The sequence below is a fragment of the Salvelinus fontinalis genome, chromosome 7 (assembly GCF_029448725.1).
Source record: "Salvelinus fontinalis isolate EN_2023a chromosome 7, ASM2944872v1, whole genome shotgun sequence".
Lineage (NCBI taxonomy): Eukaryota > Metazoa > Chordata > Actinopteri > Salmoniformes > Salmonidae > Salvelinus > Salvelinus fontinalis.
The window spans coordinates 22,742,106-22,762,423 of NC_074671.1; the positions used below are offsets into that span (position 1 = coordinate 22,742,106).

General features: G+C 41.6%; 1 protein-coding gene across 1 annotated transcript; it reads left to right on the forward strand.

Moving 5' to 3' along the window:
- The first annotated feature begins 512 nt into the window (after positions 1 to 512).
- Positions 513 to 16,301, forward strand: slc35b3 (solute carrier family 35 member B3). Its single transcript, XM_055928719.1, has 10 exons — positions 513 to 770; positions 1,360 to 1,583; positions 8,752 to 8,873; positions 11,714 to 11,868; positions 13,234 to 13,341; positions 13,762 to 13,859; positions 13,977 to 14,069; positions 14,744 to 14,855; positions 15,362 to 15,431; positions 15,544 to 16,301. The coding sequence occupies exons 2-10, from the start codon at positions 1,365 to 1,367 to the stop codon at positions 15,692 to 15,694; spliced, it is 1,128 nt and encodes a 375-aa protein (XP_055784694.1). The 5' UTR covers positions 513 to 770; positions 1,360 to 1,364; the 3' UTR covers positions 15,695 to 16,301.
- Positions 16,302 to 20,318: the final 4,017 nt, after the last annotated feature.

Consider the following 20,318-nt stretch of genomic DNA (forward strand, 5'->3'; position numbering starts at 1 on the left):
AAATAACAGCACAAATGGTGCATTTAGTGAGCAATAGTGGCGTATAAAATCATACAATTCATGTTCTATCTGGGATTCTTGTCAATAATGTCCAGTGAGTTCATATTTCACCATTTGCTGAATTGCAAAAAACTATGAAAAGTAAACACAAAACAAGAAAGGATTATATGAATAGGCATTTTACCTTCCAGCTCCTTGAAAAGTAGACTGTCTGGAAGGACTGGTTCTGCTGTTTACAAATGATTTGCAGACACACAAGACCGGTGTGTACATTAAGTAATCGTATGTGTTTAAGAAGTTATAGACCATCCAGCGCTGGACAAGGAAGGTAGGGTGTGGATATATCTATAACACCAAACTACTCAATGCAAACTATAATGCACGATGTGATGAGAAATTACTTTTTCTGTTTTGCACTGACTGAGTAGGCTACAATAAGAATATAGCTAGGTGCATTTCACTTTTCAACTGACCTGGTGTTGTTCCCTCCACCAATAGGAAATGAGGTCATAGTTCGAGACGAGTCACACTCAGCGGAAGTTGTTGGCTGCTGCCAGGAGACAGCAGCAGTGGTTCGCAAGTTAGCAAATGTGCTACAGGTCTTTTCGCATCAAAATAATTAAAATGTCAATACAATAGCTTTAGAACATGGATCCGTCACGTCTGGAAACGTTATAATAATCCGAATCGATTGAAGAACAACGCAGCATACACATTTCAAACCCGGAAGTTTTGTTCAGCTAGCATGCTAGCTTGTAGCAGCTAACCAGGTAGCTAGTTAGAATTGTCAGTAAAAAAAAACGTTATAGTTAAGCTTCTAAAGAAGTTAGCAAAATGTAATTTTGTATTGCAAAAAATAGCTCTGGTGCTAATAAAGTCGAAGCCCGAATGTATGTCATATGTTGGTGTTTTGAAATGTTCAGTGGTCGTTTTAGGATTTTCCCCACGCAACTCACTGCAGTTGTTATTAGCTAGATAGGTCGTTTGGCTATCTAAGTAGCTAGCAATTAATCATTGTTGTATTCAATCAAATAGTTAGCTAGTTTAGTAGTGCTGTATATCTCAAGGAGTAAAATCCTGAAACGCCCACTGAAATAAGATCATTGATAATTGCGCTGTTGTCCTTGGTTGTTACAGGTAAAATTTCCTAGCTTACTATCTATATGCCAGTTTTGAATCAGCCAATGTGTGTCAGTGATAGATACCTGATACAGACAATAACGTGTTGGCTACTATGCATGCAAGTACACAGACCAATTTTCTTCCTCATCTTCCCACCCTTAGTATATAGCCTGTCACATCCTTTTGCAACAGAAAGCAAAGTATTGAAACTACCTAAGTACTATATTTGATCCCCAGACACAATGAGCGCCAAATTCGGCCTGATGAACTACAACAACGCCCGGAAGCATCTGTCTATCTCCATCCCGTCGTCCAGCGAGGTCATGATGTCTCCGCACATTAAGTCTGTGGAGGAGCTGAGAGTGCTAGGCATCAACCTGAGCAGCTTCAACACAGCTACCCAGTTCTGCATCTGCACGGCGGGTGTCTTCCTCTTTTACCTCATCTATGGCTACCTACAAGTAAGCAGGGGTGTATTTAGCCCTTGATCATGACTTTCAGTTCCATTAGATTACACATAAGAATCATTGGATGAAGGCATCTTCTGTTGGGGGGGTTTGTTAATGCATTGCTTGCGGTTTTGGAAGCATAGGACCATATCTTTCATATCAGCAAGAAATAATACAAAAAAGATGAAAGGTTAAATTGATACACACCCTTGTTAGGGTTAGTGTTCCTACACGGCCATATATCCATGTTACAGTGCTTGTTTGCGGAAAACAGGCGGTAGACAAGAGACCTGTGTGTAACTCAGGAAGTGAAAGTGTAGTATGGATCTGTGCAAAACTGCTACAGTAAGTGTATATTTTTTATTTGAAGGATTCTTTCTCACTGGTGCAAGATAAGGACCATATGTTTTTGAAAGCCGTATTGCATGCGATGATTTTTGACTTTTCTAAATGTTAAAACACAGCGTCAGGATTGTAGTTCACTTGAGGCAGTTGTGGGCGAAGCTAATGGCTGAGAACTGTAGGGAGAAGGCAGAATGACGCCTAGAGTTTTCGAGAGCTAGGATGTATTTGTAACAGTTGTAACTTTAAACCGTCCCCTCGCCCCAACACGGGCGCGAACCAGGGACCTTCTGCACACATCAACAACGGTCGCCCACGAAGCATCGTTACCCATCGCTCCACAAAAGCCGCGGCCCTTGCAAAGCAAGGGGCAACACTACTTAAGTCTCAGAGCAAGTGACGTAACTGATTGAAATGCTACTAGCGCGCACCCGCTAACTAGCTAGCCATTTCACATCCGTTACACTCACCCCTCTTTCAACCTCCTCCTTTTCCGCAGCAACCAGTGATCCGGGTCAACAGCATCAATGTAACAGTTGTAACTTTAAACCGTCCCCTCGCCCCAACACGGGCGCGAACCAGGGACCTTCTGCACACATCAACAACGGTCGCCCACGAAGCATCGTTACCCATCGCTCCACAAAAGCCGCGGCCCTTGCAAAGCAAGGGGCAACACTACTTAAGTCTCAGAGCAAGTGACGTAACTGATTGAAATGCTACTAGCGCGCACCCGCTAACTAGCTAGCCATTTCACATCCGTTACATATTCACTAGGAACCAAACAGAAGCGAACAGGGAGGGGCCTGTCTGAATTTGTCCAATTGAAACAGTTGTGAAACGTTTTGCAGCTGTTTTCAGCTGTTTACTTCAGTGTTCAGATATTAGGGCATGGGGTAGCTGCGTTCAGCAACGCTAGTATTTACACGCTAGTGTTGCTGAAAAATAAAATTATAATTATGCTTACTGTGTCTTTCTGTAGGCTTGGTCCTTGTGCAGGGGGAATTTGAGGGGAAAAAACTGCTAAAGGAAGGTAGAATTTAACAGAACTTAGCTCTATTGTAGACCCATGCAGTTCCTCAGTGAGGTTACCCACAACAACAAAAATACTATAGTGTATACTATGGTAGGAATACTGTATTATCCACTGTAGTGTTTTTGCAGACCAAACTGTAGTATTCACTGTAGTGTTTTAGTGAATACTGTGGTGTTTTTAGTGAATACTGTAGTATTTACTGCAGTATACTGTAGTATTTACAGTTTACTATAGTATTTTGTTGTAAAAAAAGAGTAGTATATACTATAGTAATTGCGGACTGTAGTATACTGTAGTATTTACTGTAGTGTTTTTGGGGATATTACTGTAGTATTTACTAATATGTTTTTGTTTTATTATCTTTGACATAGAAGTGGGGAGCTTTCTCCTTGACGAAGCCTACTGGAGAAATACTAAAACAGCAAACGAAGAGTTCAGAGCTTCTGCTCTTTTCTATACCCATAGTTAACACAAAATATTTTCACTTACCGGTGACACAAATTGGGACATGGGGGAGAGGAATGGGCAGGGTATATGCAAATTAAATACTGTAGTATTTACTCTAGTAAAAAAATATATATATATTTGCGGACTTAGTGTATTTGCTGACATTTCTGTAGTATTTACTAATATTTTTTTGTGGACAATACTGTACTATTTACTGTGTTGCACGGTACACCGAAACTTTTTCGATACAAAACGGTTTGGTACTAGAATTTTGTTAAGTTCGGTACTTCTGTCTAATGTGTCTCACCTGACTCAGACGACCAAGTATGTATATCGGTGCGGCACCGTTATAGTGCAAAGAGCCTGCTCATTCATTGCTAGAGCTATCTCGGCTGCATTGTTAGCTCCCCACTCATGCTGCACAGCAGTTAACATACTTGAATAATGCAACACGGCATGTAGAAATGTTGAAACTGTTCATTACTGTTCGCAAAACAATGTCCATACAGGCTAAAATTATTTTACAATGCAAGACGATACCGGTAACTTTCAGTGTTAATTGTAGTCTAACTTTCCTTGCTAGCTTACAGCTAAAGCAACATCAAGGTACAAATCTGTCGTTCTGCCCCTGAACAACCCACTGTTCGTAGGCCGTCATTGAAAATAAGAATTTGTTCTTAACTGACTTGCCTAGTTAAATAAAGATAAAATAATTTAAAAAATCACTACCCTAGTACTTTGTTTGTGATACCATAGCGCAAAATATGCTGATTTCAAAGCTGATTGATTGTTTTTTTATTAATTCACTTTGTTCCCCTCGACACCAAAAACTCAGTCACTTCTTTGTCTCCCTCGCATCCCGTCTGGTTTACACTAGATTACATAGCCACAAAGTCAGATTCTACAGCTACATTCTGCCTCGCAAATTACTACTTTCTTAAAGAGACAACACACACTTTTCTAAAAGAAGACATTGCTTCTTCTTTGAAAATGCTGTACAATATGTTCTCCTAGTAGTTGCCAATAAAATAAGTCCTAAATGGATTGTTTGTCATCTGTAGCGCAATGAAATGAGCTAAAACAAGCTCAACTCAATGCATGCACACACTCCTATTGAATACTATGCATTCACCTGTAATGTGAATAGACCCTGGCTACATCTCGATTTTCCCAGTTTATCAATAGAGATTTACCTATTAAATAAATTATTACCATTATTTTCTTTAGTAGTTGGATTGGTAAAAACACTTTCAAATTGATTATATGGCTGTATACTTGATTAATTAATGCATACGTGGCTGTCTCCAAAAAATGGACATAAAATGTTTCAAATGTAATGATATTAAACTCCAATTATACCCAACGATTGGACAGTTGAAGCTGAGTTTATCTTTCTGGATGAAGTGCCATTTTGTGACTTTGGCTAATAAGTCTTATTTTTGTTGTTGTGGTATCGTTTTGGAATCGAGTATAGTGATTGTATCGAGTATTGTGATAAGTGTTGCATGGTATACTAGTACCACGGTAATATCATGGATACCAAAATGTCATGATACCAATATTTTAGAATACCGTAGTACCATTTCAAATGATACTACCAACCTTTTCAGCCCTACCGATCCAAAGAACCTGCTGGCGCCTGTTACAAAATGTTTATAAAGTCAGTTGAGTTGAAGCAACAGTCTCTAACTAGTCTCTTATATGAACAGGTCCAACAATATCCACTTTACTTTCATGGCATATCACTGTGAGGCAGCTGTAAACAGCTAGCTGCCTCCTCTACCAGCCCTCACCTGCTTCTCTCCATCCGCTCTTCACGCGCATCTATTCCACCTTCAGACCCTGTTGTTAGATTTGTACATTTCTTACATTATTGGTTATTGGTTTAATCACAAACAACGTTGTTCAGTCATGTTACCTAGGTAGCTAACAACCTGCTAACTTGACAGTAGGTTTAGGCAAATTTGATTGGCCCATGAAGAAAGGAAAAGGGTCTGCTACTCATGAGAAGGAGAGTGTGTGTAGAGAAGGAGAGTAAAGAAGTTTCCATGCAATGTTTTATCCTTACTGACACAATGACATGCAGATCATTATGCATGTTTATCACAGGAGGACGGTGGCACATTAATTGGGGAGGACGGGCTTGTGGTAAGGGCTGGAGTGGAATGATGCCATTCCATTTGCACCGTTCCAGCCATTATTATGAATCGTCCTCCCTGCAGCAGCCTCCACTGATATATACTCCTTCCTCCCATTCCTCCAGCCAAATCATAGGTAGGCCTTTGCAAATATAAGCAAATCATCCATTCTATGCAGTATTCTATTATACATTGTGAAGTTAAATTCAATGTGTAGTTTTGAGTAGAAGTGTGAATTTCAGTGACAGGTTTTTGGGGGACGGGGAGAACAGGAGGCTAGGCCACAAATGTTTTGCCACGTGGTATCGCGATGGTACTCACTATCGTCATACTTGGCCTGGTATTGTTTGTAAAATGTAGGTATCGTGACCAGCCTAATTGTGATACTAAACCTGGTATTGGTATTTTATTTTATTTTTATTTTTATTTCACCTTTATTTAACCAGGTAGGCTAGTTGAGAACAAGTTCTCATTTGCAACTGCGACCTGGCCAAGATAAAGCATAGCAGTGTGAACAGACAACAACACAGAGTTACACATGGAGTAAACAATAAACAAGTCAATAACATGGTAGAAAAAAGAGAATCTATATACAATGTGTGCAAAAGGCATGAGGTAGGCAATAAATCGAATAATTACAATTTAGCAGATTAACACTGGAGTGATAAATCATCAGATGATCATGTGCAAGAAGAGATACTGGTGTGCAAAAGAGCAGAAAAGTAAATAAATAAAAGCAGTATGGGGGTGAGGTAGGTAAATTGGGTGGGTAGTTTACAGATGGACTATGTACAGCTGCAGCGATCGGTTAGCTGCTCGGATAGCAGATTTTTAAAGTTGTTGAGGGAGATAAAAGTCTCCAACTTCAGAGATTTTTGCAATTCGTTCCAGTCGCAGGCAGCAGAGAACTGGAAGGAAAGGCGTCCAAATTAGGTTTTGGCTTTAGGGATGATCAGTGAGATACACCTGCTGGAGCGCGTGCTACGGGTGGGTGTAGCCATCGTGACCAGTGAACTGAGATAAGGCGGCACTTTACCTAGCATAGCCTTGTAGATGACCTGGAGCCAGTGGGTCTGACGACGAAGGGCTTACAGGTCGCAGTGGTGGGTCGTATAAGGTGCTTTAGTAACAAAACGGATGGCACTGTGATAAACTGCATCCAGTTTGCTGAGTAGAGTATTGGAAGCTATTTTGTAGATGACATCGCCGAAGTCGAGGATCGGTAGGATAGTCAGTTTTACTAGGGTAAGTTTGGCGGCGTGAGTGAAGGAGGCTTTGTTGCGGAATAGAAAGCCGACTAGATTTGATTTTGGATTGGAGATGTTTGATATGAGTCTGGAAGGAGAGTTTGCAGTCTAGCCAGACACCTAGGTACTTATAGATGTCCACATATTCTAGGTCGGAACCGTCCAGGGTGGTGATGTCTGCAAAGTAGTTGGTGAACCAGGCAAGGCAGTCATTAGAAAAACCGAGGCTATTGAGTCTGCCGATAAGAATATGGTGATTGACAGAGTCGAAAGCCTTGGCCAGGTCGATGAAGACGGCTGCACAGTAATGTCTTTTATCGATGGCGGTTATGATATCGTTTAGTACCTTGAGCGTGGCTGAGGTGCACCCGTGACCGGCTCGGAAACCGGATTGCACAGCGGAGAAGGTACGGTGGGATTCGAGATGGTCAGTGATCTGTTTGTTGACTTGGCTTTCGAAGACCTTAGATAGGCAGGGCAGGATGGATATAGGTCTGTAACAGTTTGGGTCCAGGGTGTCTCCCCCTTTGAAGAGGGGGATGACCGCGGCAGCTTTCCAATCCTTGGGGATCTCAGATGATACGAAGGAGAGGTTGAACAGGCTGGTAATAGGGGGTGCGACAATGGCGGCGGACAGTTTCAGAAATAGGGGGTCCAGATTGTCAAGCCCAGCTGATTTGTATGGGTCCAGGTTTTCCAGCTCTTTCAGAACATCTGCTATCTGGATATGGGTAAAGGAGAAGCTGGGGAGGCTTGGGCGAGTAGCAGCGGGGGGGGCGGGGCTGTTGGCCAAGGTTGGAGTCGCCAGGAGGAAGGCATGGCCAGCCATTGAGAAATGTTTGTTGAAGTTTTCGACTATCACGGACTTATCATTGGTGACCGTGTTACCTAGCCTCAGTGCAGTGGGCAGCTGGGAGGAGGTGCTCTTGTTTTCCATGGACTTTACAGTATAAAGTCAGATTTCTGGTATCGTGACAGCACTACATTATACTACAGTTTACTACAGAATTCTATAGTAAGTACTGTAGTATTCTATAGTAAACTGTAGTATTTCAAGTTACTACAGTTTACTAGTTACTGCAAGTTGTCACGTGCACAAGTACAGTGAAATGCCTTTCTCCAAAACCAACAATGCAGTAATGAATATGTTTTTTTATTTGGGCAGTTTCTCTGCTTACATCATGTCAAAATATAAATCCCCCACAAGTTCTTGCTTTTTTGTGCAGGTATTGCACACATGCACGGGTTTTATTTTGATATGAGGTAAGCAGAGAGGAAGTGGGTCTACAACAGAACCACGTTTGGAAAGTCTTTTTAATTTTTTTATTTTATGTTCTATTGGATGTTTTTTCTCAATTTCCCCCTTCAAAAGGACCAACCGTACGGACAATCGGCAGAGTAAGTATTTAGCTTCCGGTGACTATTCCGTTTTTCTGTAAGCTAATTCCTAGCTAAAAGCAGCTAGGCATGGGGCTGCTGTAATGGTCGTTGCTGATGTGGGTGTAGTCGGATAGTATTTTTGAGTTTATGGCAAGACTACTGTATATGACAGTTTTACACGTTCTTCACAATCTGGCCTTAATTAATGGCTAAATGTACTCTTAATATCTACCGTGTACAGGCAGAAGAGGATGGGCCACCCCTCTAAGCCAGGTTCTGCTCTAGAATTCTACCTTTTAGGTAGTTTTTCCTGGCCACTGTGCTTTCGCTTCTGTTCTGCTTGCTCTTTGTGGTCTGTAAAGCAATTTGTGACATCACAGATGTAAACAGCAGTTGTAAAAGGGCTTTATAAAAATACATTTGGTTGATTGACTGACTGATTCACCATACAATTGGTTGTTAACACATGCTAAGCAGGGACATTTTATCAGCAAGCCTCACTGAGGATACTGTGGGAAGCTACAGGAAAAGTAGTGATTTACCTCACCACAGGCTTGAAAGTAAACTTATCAGACTTTATCTGCTGTTTTCAGGAGCTCATATTTTCCGTGGAGGGTTTCAAGCCCTTCGGATGGTACCTCACCCTGGTACAGTTTGGGTTCTACTCCCTGTTTGGACTGGTGGAATTGCAGCTCACACAGGACAAACGGAGAAGGTAAACAAGGGAATGGAGTTCAATTAGGCCTCTGCGCTTCCCGCAAACAAAGAAAAGTAGGAGTGGTGTTCACCAACAGAGACGGGGATCTAGTAGGGCTTTCCTTGAGAATAACATCAATAGACTGACTATTTCATGGTTAATGGCGTTCAGCACTAATAAATAGTTTGAGATTGACTAAATCATAGAATGATCAGTCTCTATCCCGTTAACTATTAATAGTATGTTAATTGCTACAGTATGTGCCTTGTCACTTCAAACAATAAAACCTGTGATCTACCTCAAGACCTATTGATATCATCAACACTTCATCTTGGGGTGGATTAATTCCGCCGAATCTGTTGCAAAACCTTTCTTAAAGGGAAGCAAACGGGGAGGGACCTACCTACATTTGTCCAATAGACACTCGTTTTGTTCTGTTTGGTTCTTAAACGGTAAACGGTTTCTGTAATGTATACACCTCTGTATTTAGAGTTTTTTCTGGATCAAAAGGGGCTTAGGTGGTGGGCATGCCAATGGGCATGGTTGGTGCAGGTGAATTATAAAGAACATTTTAGAGGCCCCCATCTTGCAGGGTTCATACGGTCATGAAAATCCAGGAAAAGTTTGGGGAAATTATCAAATACGAAAAGTCAAAGAAATTAATTTCATAGTTTATGTAATTTATTTCGGGACAGTTGTAAAATATTTTATAAATTAAATTAAAACCAACATCAGCCAGGATTCGAATGACACTAGCACATCAGTGTTTGCGTGTCGGACCTGCATAGTGCCAGACGAATATGATAGAGAACACATTAACTAGGTAGCCAATTCAAAACATATCTTGTACCCTTTAGTTATATTTAGCTATTATTAGCATGTATTAATGTGTTCTGCATGTCTCAAAAAACCTGTGAATACGGCCATACAAAGTTCATATTATTAATTTAAACAAATATTTTTGAAAAAACGAATGATTCACTTCGCCATTGTATTAGTTGGGATTCGGTTCAATCGGGGTGAATCGAATCATGTGAATCAAAATAATAATTTGTGAATCGTGAACATTAATTTTAGGGAAAAATATTAGATTTTGCCTTTATTTTTGGATTATGGGGCTTAAAACTTATTTTGTAAATACTTGATTTGGGCATCCAATGTATAGGACATTGCAACTTAATACATGCTAGTCAGCCTGCAAAGCAAATACTTCTAAGATAAATATGACTAAACTAGAAAAGGTACATTTCCTGAAAAGGTGTGGGTTTGCTTCAGCTGAATAAAAAGATTTGTAGTCTACCATAGCCATTGGATCTTTGATATGTAGAATGAGCAAATTATTTCAAAAGGCATAAAATGTATTTGGTTGCCATGTTCAAGGGTGGTCAATCATCCTCCAGGAGAGCTAATGGATGTGCAGACTTTTATTACAGTCCCCCTCCAATAAGTCGGCGTTTCAATTCATCCCAAAGGTGTTTGATGGGGTTGAGGTTAGGGTTCTGTGCAGGCCAGTCAAGTTCTTCCACCCCGATCTCAACAAACCATTTCTGTATGGACTTCGCTTTGTGCATGGGGGCATTGTCATGCTGAAACAGGAGAGGGCCTTCCCCAAACTGTTGCCACAAAGTTGGAAGCACAGCGTCGTCTAAAATGTCATTGTATGCTGTAGTGTTAAGATTTCCCTTCGCTGGAACTAAGGGGCCTAGCCTGAATCATGAAAAACAAACCCAGGCCATTATTCCTCCTCCACCAAACTTTACAGTTGGCATTATGCATTGGGGCAGGTAGCTTTCTCCTGGCATCCTCCAAACCAAGATTTGGACTGCCGGGTGGTGAAGCATGATTCATCACTCCAGAGAACCCGTTTCCGCTGCTCCAGAGTCCAATGGCGGCGAGCTTTACACCACTCCAGCTGACGCTTGGGATTGCACATAGTGATCTTAGGCTTGTGTGCTGCTGCTTGGACATGGAAGCCCATTTCATGAAGCTCCCGACGAACAGGTCTTGTGCTGATGTTGCTTCCAGAGGCAGTTTGGAACTCGGTAGTGAGTGTTGCAACCGAGGACAGATTATTTTTACACACTACAGCACTCGGCAGTCCTGTTCTGTGAGCTTGTGTGGCTGACCACATCGCGGCTGAGCCGTTGTGGCTCCTAGACGTTTCCACTTCACAATAACAGCAGTTGACTGGAGCAGCTCCAGCAGGGCATAAATTTGACCAACTGACTTGTTGGAAAGGTGGCATCTTATGACGGTGTCAAGTTGATAGTTACTGAGCTCTTCAGTAAGGCCATTCTACTGCCAGTATTTGTCTATGGAGATTGCATTTGCTCAATTTTATACACCTGTCAGCAACGGGTGTGGCTGAAATTGCCACATCCACTAATTTGAAGGGGTGTCCACATACTTTTGTATATATAGTGTATTTAGCCATGGAGCTGAGATACATTTTTACCATTTTACATTTTTACCATTTTACCTGCAATTCTATGCATTTTGCCACGGCTAATGCTGTGTTATTTTTGCTCAATCATAATAATTAAACAAATACTACTTTATTAATTGTTTTTCGAAATATTATATTCTCCCTGACTGTCTAGCTTTTATTTTGGTAATTGTTAGGTCTCAAAGATGATCTTATAAAAACATATATTGCTCCTTTATCTTTTCTACATACTTTATATCTGGTTTAAGTTTACACTGAAACGGTTTATTTGCATACACTGTTTGGACTGTTTGGGAAAAAACGCCCACCCAAGGATTTCAATGGCAGAAAAATCCCATGTATTGCTAGTTTTTGTATTTTGTTTTTGTTGTCATCCCACAAGGCTTGCTAATTGCTCTTTTTCTCTTTGCAGAATACCAGGGAAGACCTACATGATCATAGCATTTCTAACGGTGGGGACCATGGGCCTATCAAACACCTCACTGGGTTACTTGAATTATCCTACACAGGTCATCTTCAAGTGCTGCAAACTCATTCCTGTCATGATAGGAGGCATATTCATTCAAGGCAAGTGGCAAAAGGAAGTTGATCTTTGTATGAGAGCCCATATTCGCGAAGAGTGAGATTAGGAGTGCTGATCTAGGATCAGTTTAGCCTTTTAGATCATAATGATTGTAAACGAAGGGGACCTTATCCTAGATCAGCAATCCTAGTTTGAGACACTTTATGAATATGGGCCCTGATCAAGACTTGAAAATAATGCCTAATAATGTTTGTCCTTTTGCATGCGGGTAACAATGAACTAAACACATTAGTTATTTTTAGGGGGAGGGGGTTAAGCCTAACTGTCAATCATAAAAGAGGCTCTCTAGAAACCTCCTGTGAGTGTCTTACCTCACACCCGTTATGCCCTTACCTCCAAACAATGACCAACTTTTCAACTTTTATTTCGGAGTTCTGTCCATGCTTCGTTTTTTGGGTTGTATGCAAGTGTTGAATTTCAGGCTGAGGAAGCCTAGTTCTCAGTACTCTGTCTTTCATCTCGGAGACATTGTCTTCATAAAGGTTCCACGTCTTAGCGATCAAACACTCGTTTTTTTCTTTCCTCCCCCTCCCTGCATTGGCGATGTTGACCATGGGTCCCCCAGGGGGACTAGTTGGAAACGCTACTGCGTTCACTCAGGATGCCAGCGAGATCTGATGTGAACCCTTCAAAGGGGAACAGAGGGAGGAATGAAAGCAAGCCAGACCAACCTGCTGCGTCACCTTGTCACCCCCGAGGCATCTATCGGCCTGTTTGGGAAGACTCCTCAGTCTCCTCTTGTTTTTTTTGTTGCATTTTACGTGTCCAACACCAACCAACCTCAACCCTCTCCTCTCTTCTCTCCTGTTTGGATTTAATTGAGTTGAAGAGCCCAGTAGAAAGTTGGAGAGAGAGAGAATCTCTCGTATGGGCCGTGTGCACCACCCGACCTGCAGCCAGTGTCACGCAGGCCTCTCAACTCACTTGGATCTGAGGCAGAGCCCTTTTCTCTCCTCTCTTCTCCGTCGCTCAGAAGTTCGCCTATCTAGCCAGCGTGTTTACATTTTCCACCTGACCCATAAGGAGGGGGGTAAATACACAAGCACCATTTATCAGAACCTATTCTGTCGTTTCCCTGTCTTGTCACAAAGGGAAATGCTCTCCAAATTACCAAAAGTTTAGTTTGTCTCTTGTTGAGAAGGTTTTCGTGATCGGTTGTCAGTCATGACAGGTGTCGGATCAATCCGAATCACAAGAAGAAAGATCTGGACACTGAGATCCACTGAGTGTATTTAACTTTCCATCCAAGTGGAACTTGTCAATGAAGTCTTCCTATTCTGGTAAATTGTTAGTCATCTGTTATGGAGGAATTCCTTGACTTTGTAGCCTAACTCCTCTGTTTTCTTCAGGGAAACGCTACAATCTGGCTGATGTATCTGCTGCTCTCTGTATGAGCCTGGGACTCATCTGGTTCACCCTAGCTGACAGTAAAGTCGCCCCCAACTTCAATGCAACCGGTAACATGTGAATCTGTTATCTATCTAGGTATTGGTAAAGGAGCCTGTTGTTACAACACTGTTTAACTATGGATCATTACTTTCACCATCCAAATCCTTTCACTGTGATTTTGTATTTGATACACAGAGAACCTGTATCAAATTTAATCAGGATACTCATATTTATGAGCCTGGTGCATATTAAGCCTAGTGGTTGTTACCTAGGCTGGGACTAAAGTATGTTTTTAAATATGGAGTTTGAACTCCTAAAGAACCACATATAATGCTTTATCTAAAGAGTTTGACCTTGTACCGCATACATTATGTACAGACATATAGGTTTTCCCACACTCCAAAAGTACAGATGCTGCTTCAGCAATTCAGAAACCTCCATTGCTGTTGTCATTCTTTAGCAATACCTGGTTGTGTCTGTTTTTTTAGGGGTCCTCCTCATCTCTCTGGCTCTATGCGCTGATGCTGCCATTGGGAACGTGCAGGAGAAAGCCATGAAGCTCCATAACGGCTCTAACTCTGAAATGGTACCGAGGACCCGCCTTAAAACCAACTTGTTATATTTATATTGTAAACCCAATTGTGTGGTGTCCTGAATCACCTCAGAAATGTGACTTATGTGTGTGATTTTGATTGTGTTAAAGGTTTTGTATTCCTATTCCATCGGTTTTGGGTACATATTGACAGGCCTGTTGGGTGCAGGTGGATTGGGACCAGCAGTGGCCTTTTGCTCTCAGGTTAGTAGAACCCTCTCTGTTATACATTGAGTGTACGAAACATTAGGAGCACCTTCCTAATATTGAGTTGCACCCCCTTTGGCCCTCAATTCGTCGGGGCACTTACTCTACAAGATGTCGAAAGCGTTCCACAGGGATGCTAGCCCTTGTTGACTCCAATGCTTCCCACAGTTGTGTCAAGTTGGCTGGATGGCCTTTGGGTGATGGACCATTTCTTGATACACAAGGGAAACTCTTGAGCATGAAAAACCCAGCAGCGTTGCAGTTCTTGACACAAACTAGTGCGTCTGGCACCTACTACCATACTCTGTTCAAAAGCACTTGCATATTTTGTCTTGCCCATTCACAGTCTGAATGGCACAGATACACAATCCATGTCTCAAAGTTTAAAAATCCTTCTTTAACCTGTCTCTGCCACTTCATCTACACTGATTGAAGTGGATTTAACAAGGGACATCAATAAGGGATCATTGCTTTCACCTTGATTCACCTGGTCAGTCTATGTCATAGAAAGAGCAGGTGTTCCTCATGTTTGATACTCTGTGTATTTCATTATAATAGATCAGACATGGACCGTTCTGTAGTTAGCATTTTGTTTGATGCTCTGTCGAAAACATATGAAGTGAGGAAAGATGGTGATATGACAATCTATTGAATCTTTTGTTTTCTTTCAGCATCCTGTGACAACATACGGTTATGCATTCTTCTTCTCTCTCACGGGGTACTTTGGCATTTCATTTGTGCTGGCCTTGATCAAACTCTTTGGAGCATTGGTCGCAGTCACAGGTGAGAAGACCATTCTGGTCTGGGCAGATGCTTTGCTTGCAGAACCACACAAAGTAACTTTTCATGTCGAAGTGTTCATTTGAACTGTCCATATAGTTTCTTATGATTAAAAAGTCTTTATTTTACTTTCAAAAACGTTTAATTGAGAAATTTCTCCACCAATAGAAGCATAAGTTAAAGAGGTTCTACGTAACCATATGACTCCACAGAAAGATTTCTACAATCTGAGTATGGATAACCTTACTAACACTCTAAAATCTAAAGCACAAACCTTTAACATTTGACAGATTACTGAAATAACGCCAGATCAGAGCGATCCTAATCTTATTTAGAAATTCTGGAAACCTCCAGATTCATTTTGAGATAAACTGCGAAACAAATGTCAAAGTAATCTCATCAACAAAGTTAAGAAAAATCTCTCCTAGATTTCCATTAGATGTGACAGACTTAGATTCAAGGTTGTGTGCTGTTATGTTTCTCACTTTTCGGTCTTCTGTTCATTTCAGTAACGACTGGGCGTAAGGCGATGACGATTGTACTATCCTTTATGTTTTTCTCCAAGCCTTTTACTTTTCAGTGAGTCTTGTTATCTTAAACCTCTCATAGTTTACGGTTGCTCAATTTAGCCAACATACTTTCAAGGCACTGAAAACATTGTAATACGCCTCTCCGTTCCATTTCCTCTCAGGTACCTATGGGGTGGACTTTTAGTGCTGTTCGGCATCTTCCTGAATGTTTACAGCAAAAACAAAGACAAAATGAAGCTGCCATCTTTGGCGGACCTCAGGAATATGTTTATGACCGGGAAGAAGGTCAGGCTGCTATCACAGAACGTGTAGTAAAAGGGACCTGTGGTAGGCACGATAAACAAACATTTTCCTAACGTTCCTATCTAACATGGACCTAATAACAGTGGGCTAAGACATTCCTTGGCCACAGAGCTCCACAGAAACATTCCCAGGAGGAGAAAGTGGATACGGAGCACCTGCGAGACTCTGAAAGGGAAGCTGACTCCTTAGCTAACCCAAATAGCACAGTTCTGCACTGTAAGTGACTCTATGACTTTAGCCTGAGCAAGACGAAGGGGGACGAGACGGTTGAAAGAGAATATATTGGCATTTATTGAACTGATCATGTCCAAAATTGAATGTGCACCAAAAAAATATATATCTTAAATGGCATATTTTCACCTGCATGTGCCAGAAGACAAAAAACTGATGTTTTACTCAATTACTGTCTGAGAAATGTGTCTTCTCATGGTTTCTTTGTAATTTATATCCGATTGTACAAAAGACCGCTCAACAACACAGTGACATCTTGAAGTGTGGGGCGGGCTATGCTCGGAAGTATATCAACGTGTCAACTGCCATATTTGCGAACCGTTTGTTTTGGTGAAATGGTAGCTCTTTTTACATTAAACAAACTGGGAAGTTTATCCAAAAGGTTTTTTTCATGTGTTTTTATGTGTTACAGTGTAAGTAGCTAGCTTGCCAGAGCCGTCTCTTATCCATTGGCTACAGAGGGGGGAGTTGAACGGCTGCCAAGGAGCTTCTCAGATGTTTACCCATCAGATGGCCCCGGGCTTGTTTGATTAGTTATCCTAGAATAGGATAGCACTAGAAAGAAAACAAACATTGTTCACAGGGCTTGGCTTTAGACCTAATTTGGATGAGCGGAGCGTCACGTGTGTGTCAAGGTAACATTAGCTAGATTGGGTCCCTTCTATGAAATGGTGATGCTGCAACCAACACCTGGGTTTTTATTGGGGTGGAGAGTGATTACTTCATTTTATTACTCTGATTTGGGGGATTGATAATCCCATGCTACCTTTAGCAAATCGTCCGTTGATCATTTAGATCCAGTTGTTTTAGGTGACAAAAATACATCCTGGCTTCTTCCGTAACTGCTATCCCCAAAGGAAAGAAATCTGTGTGTAGCCTATAGTGTTGGGATACATATGGCTTCCATAGGAGAAGACAACGCGGCTGTGCACAGGTTGTCATCTCCCAGGAGGTCTAGACCTGTCTAGCCCCGTTCACTTAAGCTGGTACAGTTATGTCTGTTTTCCACAAAAGACCCTTTGATGTGCCACCACTACTGCCTTGTGAACAAACAGCTCCACTCAGGTAAAGAAAAGCAGGAAGATCAAGACAGTCACTGTGTCCTCCCTAAAAAATAGCCCTAGCCCTCAAAGGTAGCAGGCTCACCAAGACCCTAATAACTATCTGGTTTCCCTCATGTCTCTGTTTTAATATTTCAGTATACTGTAACTGGATAGGGTATTAAAGGTTGTGCCGATACATATCCGTAGTAGTCAGCTAATTAAAATAGTTTCAGCAGAAACATGATTAATTTTAGTTTGTAAATCATTTAAAGCAACAACATTGCATATTTACCATCAAAGAGTTGGCCCTATTTTATTTGTAATTCATTCTTTGAAAATCAAGGGGCATGTTTCATCAGAATCAATCTTACAGATTCCACCTAACCATCTACTGTAGCATGCTTCAGTGATGTGGCTGGCTTATTGGCTGACATTTTAGGATCTCCATCAGCAGGCTCGGCATAGAGTAGATGAGTGGGGAAATGTTTTCAAAGTCTTTAGGTTTGTCCTTCATGATGTGCCTTGCTGGCACTCGTCCTCTGTAGCTTGGTGGGAAATTATAATATTTGCCAGCTCTGTAGGGGGCGGGATCGTGCTCTGTTAGTGGTCTAATGGAAGTGGAGATATTACAAGCTGACATCTAGGCAGGAAAGCAACACAGGGCAATTAGTAATTCGGTATTTCATAAAAGCTGGCAGCTTCTCAGCGTTGACAAAGTGACAGACCCTCCTCAAGGGTCTAGTGGCTCCAAGCTACAATGAAACACTCACAGTACTGCTCATTTCGGTTCATCTCAGAGCGGCATGGCTTGCACAAATGTCTGCCACCCTCTATTTCCTGCAAAATACAAATCGATTGAAGAGATATGTTGCAGATTCTTTAGAACATGATGCACATTTGTTATGGTGTTCTTTTTATTTGAACTACACCAGAATAATTGTTCTTTAATGTATCCTTGTCAAAATATTTGATATATTTTTGATGTGATGCTCCTGTGACTTCACACAATGTAACAACCGTGAGTATAATTCACTGTAGGTTGAGTGGCTGGTATTATGATGTTACGCCTTAGACCTCTATTATAAACCGTTGGGTTGCAGTAGCCTATACTTCATTCCATGCTGCTGAGGGAGGGGGCAGTAGTAGTTCTTCCATCTCTCTGAAAGGTCATTATGGGATAGCAAACCCCAGTTGACCCACGGCAAACTACACCATTTGTCTTATAGCACCATGAGAACTCTAACAAAGGAGGCTAACCCCCAGTTTGAAATGCAACGTTTTATTCATCTATCAAACGTTGCATATTTCGACTTTGGTGTCCCTGTGCACTTCGTGTGAACAGATCCTATTTATCATAAGATCACATGGAGAGAGATTGTAAGCTCACAAAAGTAGTATTGTGTAATATACACCAATACCACCTTTAATCCAAATATAGGACCACCACTGGTAAGAAACAACCTCCCAGAGGTTTTCAAACCAACACATTCCTCTGAGTAACCACTCAATTAATGGACACATAGCACTAGGAGTACAGGGCTCTCTGTCTTTGTTATTGCCTCTTTTTTTTCCTCCTTTCCCTCTCTCTCACACTCACCTCCTCTCCCTCTTATCGTCACCCGTTTACCTGGGTTCAGTGACCTCTGCGCCGTTCTGCTGGCCCCTCCTAATAAATAATGGGAGGTGTCTGAAGCTCATCACAACAGCAAATAGGGTGGTATGTAATATATTGTCCTCTTCAAATTGCCACAGCGGGGTGGTCTGGCAGCCTATTCATTACGGCTCTTGGTTCAGGCCAGGGGGAGCAGCCATTTTTGTCCTTGGGCCTGGGTGGGTGAGAGAGGCTGAATGGAGTGTGGGTGTACTGGAATGCTGGCCTAACCAACCTGGTCTCAGAGCATTTTGTATTATTCTGTACGTAAATCCGAGACACTCCATTTAGTGTGCTATGTCACGCTTTGTATGGAATGTATTAATTGCTTGTCCGTCACTCATTTCGTACAATATGTAACGAATTTGCAAAATGTAATACATGTTACAAATTTGCCAAATTGAAATGATAGATTAGTCAGTGGATGGCTTGGGTATGATCTCTGGAGACTGGCGAGGATAATGTTAAGTTATTAAATGGAATGATAAGGAAGCATTTAGTAAATGAGACTTAGTACTTCATTTTAGGTTGCCATTTGTACTGTTTAGGGAAAGAAAAGTCAACGCAGAAGTGTCCTATCATGTTGAGGTGTGGTAAAACCTGGATCATGTTCATTAGGGTACACCGTAGAAAATGGTTTTGCAGTAGAAAACAGACAAGCATTTCTTATAGGGCAAGTTAATGTTTGGTGCCTGCTGAACACATTCCTGAGTTTTGGACTTCTTCCAACATAGAGCCAGTACTCTTCCCCACAGCAGCACCTCCCACCCAAACTGATTACCACCTTCCTGCCTACACGTGGAACACTCCTAATATGGAGGCCATCTGTTTAGCAGGGACATATTTTCGCAGCCCCGAGGCAGATGTTTAGCGTCCTTGCTGTAATTCCTGTAAGGATGCAAAATGTATCAGTGATTGCAGTCATAACTAGCAAGGTGGCTGGTAAAGTGAGCTGGAGAAATGGGATGATCCAATTGTGACGTCGTCGGTGCCTTGATAATAAAAAATAATGTCCCTGGCTTGGATGGCAGCCCTAGTGTATGTTGTTAGGATTTGACTGTGCTGTCTGTGATTATAAAGTCATTTTAAAGTAGTGGTGAAAGCCTTGGCAAGGAAAGTAGGAATTCCTTTAAACAGCTGTCCCCCTATTTACCCCACTGTTTCTGTAAATGGTGTCTAGTCTAGTGAATCTGGAATGGTAAGCATGCATGAGCTTGTGTGGTATATATTTTAAAGCATTCATTTTCATATACATGGTGGGTTTAGAACAGATAAATGTATATGCACTGCAACAAATGTGTGTGTTGGACTGTAAAGGGGGGATCCCGGTTGCCATGACTACCCCATGTATATTATTCAGATCATGATGTGTCAAAGTTATGTAAACTGCCTATCCTTGCATGCAAGTGTGTATTGGTGTGTGTGTGTGTGTGTGTGTGTGTGTGTGTGTGTGTGTGTGTGTGTGTGTGTGTGTGTGTGTGTGTGTGTGTGTGTGTGTGTGTGTGTGTGTGTGTGTGTGTTACAATAATGCATGTGATGAATCTTCCTCTCCAGATTTGCCCTGTCAGCAGCCAGCAACAACAAGGGAGAAATGAGGTCCACGCACTTCATTCCTGTTAGGGACTTAACAGCTTGAGCGGGCCCAAATATTCTGCAGTCACTCATGAAGAGAAATTCTTAATAATAAATATCAAGCTAATAATGAATG